Source organism: Arachis hypogaea, chromosome 20, assembly GCF_003086295.3.
Source record: "Arachis hypogaea cultivar Tifrunner chromosome 20, arahy.Tifrunner.gnm2.J5K5, whole genome shotgun sequence".
Lineage (NCBI taxonomy): Eukaryota > Viridiplantae > Streptophyta > Magnoliopsida > Fabales > Fabaceae > Arachis > Arachis hypogaea.
This window is the reverse complement of record NC_092055.1, coordinates 23,618,621-23,631,518: the sequence shown is the minus strand read 5'-3', so window position 1 is coordinate 23,631,518 and position 12,898 is coordinate 23,618,621. Positions and strand designations below refer to the sequence as shown.

The 12,898-nt window shown below is 32.0% G+C and overlaps 1 protein-coding gene across 1 annotated transcript; it reads left to right on the top strand.

Annotated features, from left to right (window-relative positions):
• Window positions 1-1,168: 1,168 nt before the first annotated feature.
• Window positions 1,169-5,380, top strand: LOC112783615 (uncharacterized). Its single transcript, XM_025826642.3, has 7 exons — window positions 1,169-1,599; window positions 2,401-2,486; window positions 3,188-3,334; window positions 3,436-3,544; window positions 3,697-3,820; window positions 3,918-4,191; window positions 5,034-5,380. Exons 1-7 carry the CDS (start codon window positions 1,476-1,478, stop codon window positions 5,139-5,141), a joined length of 972 nt encoding a protein of 323 aa, XP_025682427.1. The 5' UTR covers window positions 1,169-1,475; the 3' UTR covers window positions 5,142-5,380.
• The last annotated feature ends 7,518 nt before the right edge of the window (window positions 5,381-12,898 follow it).

The following is a 12,898-nucleotide window of genomic DNA, read 5'->3' as shown; positions in this document are numbered from 1 at the left end:
GATTTGATTTTGCATACGCTGATTGTCCTCCGCCATTCGTTGGTTAGCTTGTTGAAGCTCGGTGACCATCCTTAGAAGCTCGGATGAGGTTGGGGGAGGAACATCAGCCATAAGGAATTTGGTACTTACACCGAATAATATTTCAAATCGGCCCTCCTTCTAGCGCCAAATGTTCTGACCTGATGACTCCGAGGTATGGTTCGTTCCCCGGAAAAGATCGACAAACTTCTTGTGGTGGAGAGGGAAAGCACGGCCGTTGGAACCGAGGTGGTGAGTACCTGCAAAGGTTCTGCGACGCTCAAGTCAATAAGAGAGTATATGAATATGAGCTTTTTGGAAGAAAATTGATTACCTTTTTCATCTCTGTTGTCTGTCTTATATCTGCTTAATTGATTGTAGGTGATCGTTGTTATGTAACGTCCGAGCATTAATTCACATATCCGACGTTATAAGAAAAACATAATTGCTTATTTAATCAGAATATTCGGTTATAACTGTAAATCATACGTTGCCGAGCTATAACTCGTAACCGACTTTTGCTTGCTTATATCACTAACTTAAAAATAAGATAAGATAATTTAATTAAAATCTTTTAAAGATAAGATAACTACTTTAAATCAGAATTGATCTTATTGGATTATATTATATTTGATTTAAATTTAAAATTTTTAAAAATACTATTAATCAAATCTTATAACAAATCTTAACAATAAAACAAATTAAGATAAAAATATAAAAATTTAAAAATTATTATTAGACTTAGCTCTTTTTTTTTTTTTAGTTAAAAATTGATATAACTCCTTATGTATAAGTGCTATCAAATTTTTAAAATTCTTCTTAAACTTCTTTGTACGTGCTCTAATAGTAAAACTCTCTAAAAATGTGAAAATTTCATTTTGTAAATAGAGTAGTGTAAATTTTGATAATAAAAGAGTCAGGAAATATATAAGAAAAAAATAGAAAGGGATCAAAACAAAAATTTAAACAAAGGGATCCCTTTTGAATATTAGAAAATATATGGAGTATAGTTTTTTTTTTTGGTGACTATATGGAGTATAGTTTAGTAAAGAAAAATATAGTTTAGTAAAGAAAAATTATCTTTTTTCTTTTTGATAAAAATGATAGTTTATTGAAAAATAAATAACTGCGGCGCGCGGTGGGGTTAATTTCGGAAATTCACCATCTTCACAGTTTCCTCCTAATTTTCTCAGTCGGATATTGAAACTTTGCTTGAGAAAAAAAAAAGAAAGAAAAAAAAAATCGATTCTCGCGTGAATCTGTGTGAGAGAAGAGATAGAGAGATGGAGGAGGATCGACGAGATTCTTCTCCTCTAAATTCTAATCGCAACAATATGTGATTATTACGTTCACGATTTTCGTTGAACTTGGATTGGATTATTTGAATTCAATATCTCAACTCCTCACAAAGTCGTTCATTTCTAACAACTCTCACTGTCTCTGGTTGTGCTTCTTCAATGGCGGATCACTCCGATTCTTCTCCTCTGGTCCCTCCCATACCTGTCTCTGATCCTTCCGAGATCGATCTCGAAGCTGGTCCAACCGAACAGATTCAGTGCCGGATTTGTCTTGAAACTGATGGTGATTCTCCTCTTCCGCTTTTTTCTTTATTATCTTTTCGGTTTTTACTTTCATGTTATCTTAGGTTAGGGCTAATTATTTCATTTATGATAACCCGTGGTTAGAAGAATTCTGTGATTAATTTTTGTTGACATGTGAATCTCTGATTTCGAATTTGGTTCGTTCGTTCGGTATGTTAGTAATTTCATCTTTTTCGTTAATTGATGAAGTCCTCTCAAAGTTCTGAAGTCGAAACTGCAAGTTATTCTCAGTGATTGTGTTATTTTTTGTGGAAGGGGAAGTTCTGATGATTTTGTTTTCAGTTAGATGCAGGAGTAAAGTTATTGAAATTATGAACAAGTTAGTACTATTTGGATCATTTTGATTGGAACATAAACTGAGATTTTTAGCAATTTCAATTATGCATTACTATCTGGATCATTTGATGGGAACTTGAACTGAGAATTTTAGCAAATTCAATTATGCATTGTTTCATCAATAAACAAGGACAGTTGACTTTTTTATACTCCCTCCTTCAAAATACAGTTGATTTTGGTACATTGAAAAATTATTATATTGTAATAATTGTTTTGAAAATCAATCAGCATACAGTGTATTAAAATTATTCTTTATGTGTCTACTATAGAGTCAACTTTGTCTGTTGTACTTCTTTGTGTAGTAGGATATTGCAGCTGTATATAGAATGGCTGCTAATATGTGTAAGCTGCATCATTACCTCTTTGGGCAATGCTTTTGATTTATCATGATATATCTAATGTAATTTCTTCTCAGTCAACCATGTATTTCTCTTTTGTACCTTAGGTAGAGATTTCATAGCTCCTTGTAAGTGCAAAGGTACAGCAAAGTATGTACATCGAGAATGTTTGGATCATTGGCGAGCTGTTAAGGTAATGATTCTCTTTCATTTTTTCAACAGTGTATGTTATAGCCATGGTGAATATTTTTATCCACATCCAGTCATCATTCTAAAACTTTATTTCAGAGTGGACTGCATGTGACAAATTGACTAAAGGCCATTTTGGGTTGCGAGTAAATAATTTTGTTCTGCTAATCTAATTTAACAGTGATCCATGTTATGTTCTTACTTAATGATATCATACTATTCTCTCTTCTTTTCCTATTACCCTGTTATTGGGATAGCAGAATATTAGTTAGCATTAGTGAGTATTGTAGTTGTTGTTCCCATTCAATTATTTCCCTTCCGTATTCCACCCATTCCCCTTGCAATGATAAAAGGCTTTACATGTTTTCATATGCATCTAAGTTTATTTGGGTTCGTCATCCTGATTTACTATTTAGGGCTTCTAGGTTATGTGTAATGCATTTACATCTTTTCTTTATTAGCTAATTGGATTTTCTTTTCCATTTCTTTACTGATAGTATGTACTGATCTTTTGTGCCCTTTATCAGTTTATCTTGGGTTGATAAGAACTAAAGATTATGGGCTAAATTTCCCCGTGCTTGATATACCAAAAATAAAGTACTAAGTGGATGCCCTTCTTTTTACTCTACTGCTAATGGATCAATGTTTAGGGTGGTGTATTTTATGGTGCTTAACCTAAAAGGATATATCATGAAATTCTTGCAGGAAGGGTTTGCATTTGCTCACTGCACTACCTGCAAGGCTCCTTATTATTTGCGTGTTCATGTTGCTGCTGATAGAAAATGGCGTACCTTGAAATTTCGATTCTTTGTCACCAGAGACATTTTGTTTATTTTTCTGTCTGTCCAGCTTGTAGGTGAATTATTTCCATTCCTCGAACTAACGTATCCATTTATATTTTATGAATCACATATAGATAATCTGACACGGAGCCTTATTGCCTTTGCATGCAGGTCATTGCTTCGCTGGCTTATTTGGTTTATCTAATAGATGGTTACCAGCAGTATTGGCTTCGTCTTCTCTGGGGTTTTGATAGTGAACTGAGCTTTTACTACATTTGTGGTAAATTACATTTAAATAAGCAGTGTGCATCAAATACTTGTACAATATTCGTTCCTACATTTTCTTTTTCTGTCTTGAGTTCAGAGTCTGATTTTTTCCATATATAATATATTGTATTGGTGTTGATTTTGTGTTGGTATTATCAATTGCAGGAGCGCTGTTGTTTTTTGCCCTGCTTGGTCTTTCTGGGTGCTTCATCACTTGCTATGATCGACGAGTTCGCAATGATTTGGCTCAGCCTTGTAGAGAATTATGTCTTTGTTGCTGTCAACCTGGGTAATAACCCTTATTTTACCTATTTATGAGTCTGAGACTTGGATGTTGTTAATAAATAGTTTCTGGGATGATCTTGTTATGGTTTATATCATTGCAGAGTTTGTGCAGACTGTCACTTGCCAGGCACACTTTGTATGTGGACTGACTGCACCACATGCTTTGAAAGTTGTGGAACAATGGCAACTGAATGTGGTGGATGTTTGGGAGGTGCTGGGGAAGCAGGACTACCATTATTATTCATAATGGCTTTGATTGTTCTGGGACTTTTCACTGTGATTGGGATATTTTACAGTGTATTGGTAGCTACCATGGTAGGACAACGGATATGGCAACGTCATTATCACATACTTGCAAAAAGAATGTTAACCAAGGTGCGATTGGTTTATTCTCCAATTTTTAGTGCAATTTTTGGTATTGCTATGAACTGTCAAAATTTGCTGCATTTTTTGCCATTGCTATTCATGTCAAATTTTTGCTGCAATGCAGCTGCTAAACCCAGCTTAATACCTAATTGATATGCCCAATTAGCACATATTTCACTTAATTTCTGTTTATCATCTAAAATTATAGATAGTTAATATTTTTTCTGCTTCAACTGATTTAATGCTCTCTTGCATTATATCAGTAATGATTCAAAGTATTTATGGATAGTTTATGGATGCTAAATCTATTCTATTTACTCGATTGTCCCTTGCCGGGAATGGTTCCTTTATGTGAGATCACATGTTATAGTGCCCACCATTTATTAAGGTGAGGCGAAGTGTGGGATTCACAAGAGCATAATCAACAGTGAAAATAAGCATGACAAGGTCATAAGAGACTTTACTGTTATGCATGAGAGGTTCCATTCTCCAAGCTTACCTTGGAATCACGTACATTTTGTTGGAGCTGAAATTGCTCTTATAGTTTACTGAGTGGTTAACAAAACTAGAAGCTGAATATGAAAAGTGCAATAGAAAGTACTGGACAAAACCACTTAGTATGATATCAGTGTGGTATCAGTATTCAAACCATGACCCCCATATTTGTTTCATGCATGGTACTACTATACCATTTCTTCCTGGGAACCCTTTAAGGGAGGATGTTTTGACTTGCATTTTGTGCCATGGCTCATATTTTATATCTAACTGAATGTTTGATGCCAAACATGACGGTTCCTTGAAAAATTCTGAATATTCTTAGTTTATGAAATTCTTCTCCTTTCTCACTACAGGAGTATGTGGTCGAAGATGTTGATGGAGAACAGACAGGGTCTGATTGGTCTCCCCCTTCTCTCCCACCTGAGCATATTCAACAGCTGAAGACACTGGGCCTCCTTTGAATGTGAATAACTAATCAGTCATCTACTTGGTACACAGACCAGTCCTCCGTGTTTTAGGAAGATGGTCCTTCAAACAGAGATGCACAGCTACTTGTTAAGAATGTAATAGCTGCTTATTTCAATTTGGTTAGAGGTGTACACGTGCTGTTATGTGAAAATTTGTGAATTTCAGATCCGTTTTACAATTGTAAAGAAAATCGTAGAGAATTCATTGAATGCACAATAACAGGTTACAGGTATGTTGCCGATTCGGCGTGCCGGCTGGCCAGTCTTGTTTTCTTCTATGCTTGCTGTCCATGTCTCAAATTTTGCTGATGGCATATTGAAGCCATGCAGTACAGTGGACCTATGATGATATTATCATCTTACTTTTAGTGAACTAGAGAGGCTACCAACTTCAGCAAAGTAATTTTGTAAACAATAATCCAAAGTAATTTTGTAAACAATAATCTTATACATCTATGTAAAAAATGTATCCAAGTTATTCAAGCAATATTGGCCAAACGCGCTCCCCTCCTTCCCTCACTCGTTTGTCATACATGCGCTACATATAACGTGCTGCAATCTAAAACTTTGCTTAATATAAACCTTCTGCTGCAACGTAAATCTTTTTCTCTACTTGCGTTTTTGCTCCTCCTCTTCTTCTTCTTTGCTCGCGTTCTTTCTTATTGATCTGCATTGCCTTCGTCATTCTTCTCTGGTCGTTTTCAATATGGTTACGTTGCATTTATCTTCTTCCTATTTTTCTTCGTTTTCTTCTTCGATCTGCACTTCTGAATCGAAACAATAAATGATTCAACTTCAAATCAATTGAATAAAAGCGATTTGAAACGAATCAAACTGACGAAATTTGGATTATTCAATTTTGAATCAAATTGAATTTGAATTGAATAGACGGAGGTGTATTGAATTGAATTGAATTGAATTGATAATCTGTAAATTGTAGGCAGAGCTATTTGAATTTGATTTTATATAATAGATTATGTTTCATTCACTCAGTATTATACAATTGTTTCACTATGAGTAGGCGTTAGGTTCATTATGCGGAAAGCTGTTTGAATTTGATTTTATATAATAGATTATGTTTCGTTCATTCAGTACTATACAATTGTTTCGCTATAATGATATGTTCGGTTCATTATGCAGAAAGTTGGTTGAATTTAAATTTATATAATGGATTATGTTGGCGTTGATTCACTACTATACAATTGTTTCACTATGAGTATATGTTCGGTTCATTATGCAAAAAGATGTTCGAATTTGAATTTATATAATGGATAATGTTCCATTCATTTAGTACTATACAATTGTTTTACCATATGTTCCATTTATTTCTGTTCTGCACAATTCAAAACTCTTCCGACTCACCTTCTATTGCTTCACCAGAGAGAATGAGGAAAAGACAAAAAAATACGGCTGCAACAACAATAAAAGAATGACGATAAAAAGAAAACATGTAAAGAAGAAAAAACGCGAAAAAGAATGAGGAGAATGAGGAGGAGGAGGAACACGAAGAAGAGCATAAACGAGCGTGAGAAGAAGAAGCGCGGCAGAGAAGAGAAGAAGCCTTGGTAAGAACGATTTCGTGTGTGTTGGGTGCATGTATTTCATGTTTCATTTAATGGTATTAGATTTTTTTTAATATTGGGCCAACTTAGATAAATTTGGATACAAAATTACATGAATGTATGTCTTGTAAAATAAATTCTGTTGCAGCATGACAACAGAAAGTTCGAAATTTTCATTAAGTTTACTAGCTCTGTTCAAAGCAGTTGAAACATAGAACAAATAGAGCTGTTTACGAATATAAGATTGAAGGTTAATTACAAGCTATTACATTACCAAATTTATATTTAGATAAACATTATCTAATATTCATAATTTGAAAATTTTTAAATCTTTGAAGTTTAACAAAAAAAAAAATTATAAAGTAAATCACATGAGTCATTGAATTTTTATGTAGTATAAAATAAATTAGCAAGGAATAGAGACAGGGAACGGTTGCTGATTGCTGAAGAAATAAGGGGTAGAATGTTAGTTTAGTATATATGTTTTATTCTTTTAATATAATATAAAATTAATCGAGTAATTGAATTGGTTTGAATTCTGCAATCATAAAATTAATATTCACAATAATTAAAGTCGGGTTTAATCGAGTCTTAAACGATAATCCAATGGCCAATGGATTAGTTTTGTTCCGACAATCGAATGACCCATAAACGATAATCCAATGGCCAATGGATTAGTTTTGTTCCGACAATCGAATGACCCAGAACACTCGTAAAACTAAAGAAACCGTTTCACCCGTCCACCATCCATCCATGCACTGTGAGCAAAGGCACGTTTTCAAGATGCTGAAAGGTGAATTCAAGGCATTAAACACATGGGCTAGATACTTAAACTATGATAACGTGATAGATGGATAAAGACTTATATTTAGGAGTGTTCGGATAAAGTTGGTTTGGATTTGAGATTGAATTGTAATTGATATTAATTCGGATTAATATTTTTTTGTATGTATTTGAATCAAATCAAATCGATTAAAAATAAATTTGTTTAGTTTGAATAATTAGATATCCGATAAAATAAAAATTTATAAAAATAAAAAAACAAAATTTTATTTTAAAAATTTTATAAATATAATAAACATCTAAAATCAACAAACAAATTAATAATTTAATTTAATTAATAAAGATTATATATTTTTAAATTTATATATTTGTTAATATAATTAATAAAGATTTAGATCTATAAATGGATTCAAATTCTACCTTATTAAAATTATTATCCAAACTAATTAATATAAAATAATATTGATTCGATTTAGATTATATCTGATTATTTATTAATTTTAAAATTAATTTAATTAGTTTTATTCGAATTCAGACAGATAATTAATTATCGGACACCCGCGAACACCTTATATTACAAGCGGAACGTTCTTTACGCTCTAAGACCATCTCCAATAGGAAACTCATTTCAGTCCCTATTTATAGCCCACCTATCATTAAAAGTGACTCCACATCAGATTTTGTGTCATAACCAATAAATAGGAACTCAAAAAATCTCTCTCTTCTCTATTAGAAGGAACTAATTTTAATCCCTATTGTGGTCCCACCTAATTAATTAATTAAATAATTAAAATTAATATAATTATTATTTTTTTATAATAATATTATTTAAATTTATAAATTCAAAATAATTCAATATTATAAAATATTAAAATAAATAACTTAAATTTGATTAGTATTTTAAATTTTATAAATAAAAATAAATAATCCAACTAAAAATTATTTTATAATATATAAAAATTAAATTTATTTTTTATGTAAAATAAATTTAATTAATTATGATTTAATATAACAATATAAATAATATTTGATATTGATTTAATATAATTATTTATATTAATTATAATTTAATATAACTAATTATTAAATAATTAATATAAATAATTAATCAAATAGATATATAAGTATTTAATATATATATTTAATATATTTTTTATTTTTTTTATTAATTTACCACGTGGCATGATTTTATTGGTTGTTGCAAGTCCCTGCTTAGAGGGACTCTCAACCTTGATCCCCGTGAAGAGCCCTCTTTTCCTTTTCACTCCAATGGTAATTGAGTCTCCATATGTCAGAAGAGGAACTCTATTTTTTAGTATTGGAGTTGCTCTAAGATAGTAAGATCATCTCCAGTAGGAAACTCATCCCAGTTCTTGTTTATGGCCCACCTGTCATAAAAAGTAACTCCACATCAGTTTTTGTGTTATAAACAATAAATAGGAACTCAAAGCATCTCTCTCTTCTCCATTAGGAGGAACTAACTTTAGTCCCTATTGTGATCCCACTTAATTAATTAATTAAAATACTTAAAATTAATATAATTAATTTTTTTCAATAATATTATTTAAATTTATAAATTTAAAAATAATTCATTATTAAAAGATATTAATATTAAATAAATTCATATATAATAATAATACACAATATATAATTCGAGATTATACTAATTTATAGTTTTGTGTTTACAACTGCTAATTTTAATAATATCATTAGCATTTTAAATTTTAAAAATAAAAATAACCAACTCAACTACAAATTATTTTATAAGGTATAAAAATTAAATTTATTTTTTAATGTAAGTAAATTTAATTAATTATAATTTAATATAATAATATAAATAATATTCAATATTAATTATAATATAAATAATTAATATAAATTATTAATTAAATAAAAACTTAATTATTTAATCTAATTAATTATTTAATTAATTATTATTTAAATAATTAATATAAATTATTAATTAAATAAAAATATAATTATTTAATATAATTTTTATTATAATTATTACTAATTTAATTATTATTTAATTATTTAATTATTTCAGATTTTATATTATATTTTTTTATAATAACTTGCCAAATAGCAAGTTATTATTGGTTAATTTGAGTCCCTACTTAGAGGGACTTCCTTACTTTGATTCTTGTGCGGGAACTCACTCCTTCTCTCCTCCAATGGTTAGAGTTTCTATATGTCAGAAAAAAGTCAAAGAGAAACTCACTATTGGAGGTGCTCTAATATTCTAATGGATTTTTGGGAATCTAATATCCTTTAAGAATGGATCAAAGTTTATGACCGTAATCGATAGCGTCCAGTCGTCCACGTCGATAGTTGTATTGTGGTTTTATTAATGCTATCCCAACCCAACTGAATCCAATTACAGTATCTCATGTAAAATGTTGCATAATACACATGATTCCTAGCATTATATGATTGGTCTGTGCACTCCCGTTTAAAATGAAGAATAGAGACAGGGATAGCTTTCGACATGTGAAAGACGTCTGGTCATTTATTATTTTATTGAGAAAAAATATGGGAAGCTAATATAATTGATATACAATGTATATAATAAAAATATTTTTTAATTAAAATTAAATAATAATTAAATTAATTAATTATTATTTATTTTCAATTTCAAATTCAACGTAAATAAAGATTTTATATCGTAAACAATGCAAACCTAAAAACTATCAATCCTTTTTCTCATTTGTACGGATTTACTTTTCGAATATTCTCATCTTCTCTCAACGGTATCGTCCTGTAACCCGCAACAGCCGCCATTGCACATAGTCTTAAAAGACGCCGCCGTCCACACTGCGAAGGACCGAACGACACCGTCGCGCAGCATAATTGCTTTCCTCTTCCCTGTGTGAACAGAATTGCTCTTCCCTAATCTCATCCTCTCTCACCGTGCTACGCCGCCACTCACAACACGTACAATTTTCAGTTTCTCTTTCTCTGTATGTGCGTTGAAATTTTCTTTTTTCCTTTGTTTGAGTCGTAGATTTTTTTGGGTATGATTGGTTTAATGCAAAATAATTGATCTTTTTAATTTATTGATTTTGATTGAAAAATGTTGATGTTTCTGGAGATTGGCATCTAGCTGCTGGAACAGTGCATGTGTATGATTGTGAGTAAAGATGTATTAGGTAACAAATATATAAAATAATGATTTTGATGCATTCTAATTCTTCGCTGAATAATTACTTGTTGATAAGATTATGCTATTTGTGCAAGGAAATAAGATTTTTGTTGTCATTCTTGAAAAAAGAAAAAGAAAAAAAAAGTGATTTATTAACTAGATTTGTTATTTTTATTGCTGCTTCTTTTTAGATAATTTGGATTGCTTGCTAGTTGCTATTATGGGAATCAGAAAAGCTCTGCATACAAGCTATTAGGGCTTGTATGCTTTACAAGTTCATTAAGGAATAAACCCAAAAGACGCGCTGCTACACATACGTCCAATACACGCGCTATATAAGATCTCGCGTATATATAACTACCAAAATTTAAAAGATTTGTTTCCTTCTTCGTTCTCCTTATTTTCAAATTTGCTCGTTCTTCTTCTCGCGCCTCTTCCCTGCTTCTTCTCGATCGTTCTTTTCCCCTCCTTTCTCACTGGTATGTTCTTCGTCATTTACGTTAGTTCCTCTCTCTGCAACTCCAGCTTCGTTTTCTATTTGATTTGTTGTTTTCTGAAATCAAAGTTTGAACTCATTTTGAAGATTATGGATGATTCAACCTCAGATTGTCAGCTGAATCAGGGCGAAGTGGATTATGAATTTGAATCTAATGAAGTTCCTGAGGTTTGATTTACATACGATTACTTTGAATTTTGTTGCAGTCATTTGAATAGCATTGTGTAGCTGAATAATTCGTGAACATTGACTGTGAAACTAACACGTTAACATGAATCTATCGATTGAATGTAATGTATTGGTTTTGATTAATTATCTGGAATTTATAGCAAACGCTCGGATGTAGATCAGAACTTTTTTGGGTGTATTTTTGCGAGAAGTGTGGGTGTATTTACAGTTTATGGCTTTTTGTGTTATGTTAGCTGAGTTGTTGTCTTTCGGGTGTATTATATCAGACATAATTGGGTGTGTTTTTAGTTTTTGACATGGTGTATTCTGCAGACTGTGTATTTACAGTTTATGTTTTTTTTTTGTTATTTTAGTTGAGTTGTTTCGGTTCGGGTGTATTATATCAGCAATGATTGGGTGTATTTTTAGTTTTTGACATGGTGTATTCTGCAGCCTCTCTCTGTTGTTGATGACCAGCTTGTTCCGAAGGTTGGAATGACCTTTACCACCCTTGAAGATGCTGGAAAATTTTACAGGAACTACGCCAAGGCTGCAGGTTTTTCTACAAGAGTTCGGAGCACAAATAGGAAGGAAAACGAGATTAAGAATCAATTGATTACATGTAGCAGAGAGGGAAAATGGAAATCTAAAATATCTCCGACCGAGAAGACTAATCCGACAGCCAGTTTAAACTGTCCTGCAAGAATTTATATATACACATTGAAGGATGTCGGTGCTTGGATCATTTCAAAGGTTGTGCTGGATCATTCACACTCCTGCTGTCCAAGTAAAGCAGAGATGCTCAAACAGCACAGGGAACTAAGCATGTCCATTCGTTGTACAATAGAGAATAACGAGGAGGCCGATATCAGACCAAGCAAAACCTACCAATCATTTGTTGCGGCTGCGGGGGGTCACCGCGATTTAAATTTTATCGAAAAGGATGTGAGGAATTACATTACGAGAGAAGTGCGGAATGTTTCCGAACAAGAAGATGCAAAGGAATTCGGAAAATATTTGTTAAGAATGAAAGAAAAGAATCAGAATTTCTTTTTTGAGCTTGAACTCGAGGAGGATCAATCGATTAAGCTGGCTTTTTGGGCCGATGCAAGAAGTAGAGCTGCCTTTGAGTATTTCGGAGACGTTATTTCATTTGACACCACCTACAATACAAATAGGTAACAAACTGTCCCTGTTTATGATGCTAAATTAATGTATTTTTATGAATCTGCCGCAGAGGAGTATATTGGGTGTACCTAATGATTTTGCATTCTGCACTATGGTAATTTGTTTCAGGTATAATTTGGTTTGTGATTCTTTTGTCGGGGTGAATCACCACAGTCAGTCAACACTTCTCGGATGCTCTTTAATGAAAAATGAAGAAATTGAATCATTCAAATGGTTATTTGAATGTTGGCTTCGTTGCATGGGAGGAAACACTCTGAAAGGGTTTCTCACCGATCAATGCGCATCAATGAAAAGGTCTTTAGAGGCCTGTATGCCAACAACAATTCACCGTTGGTATATTTGGCACATCATGAAGAATATACCAAGCAAATTAAACGGGTACAAGGGACATGCAGATATTGAACAAGAAATG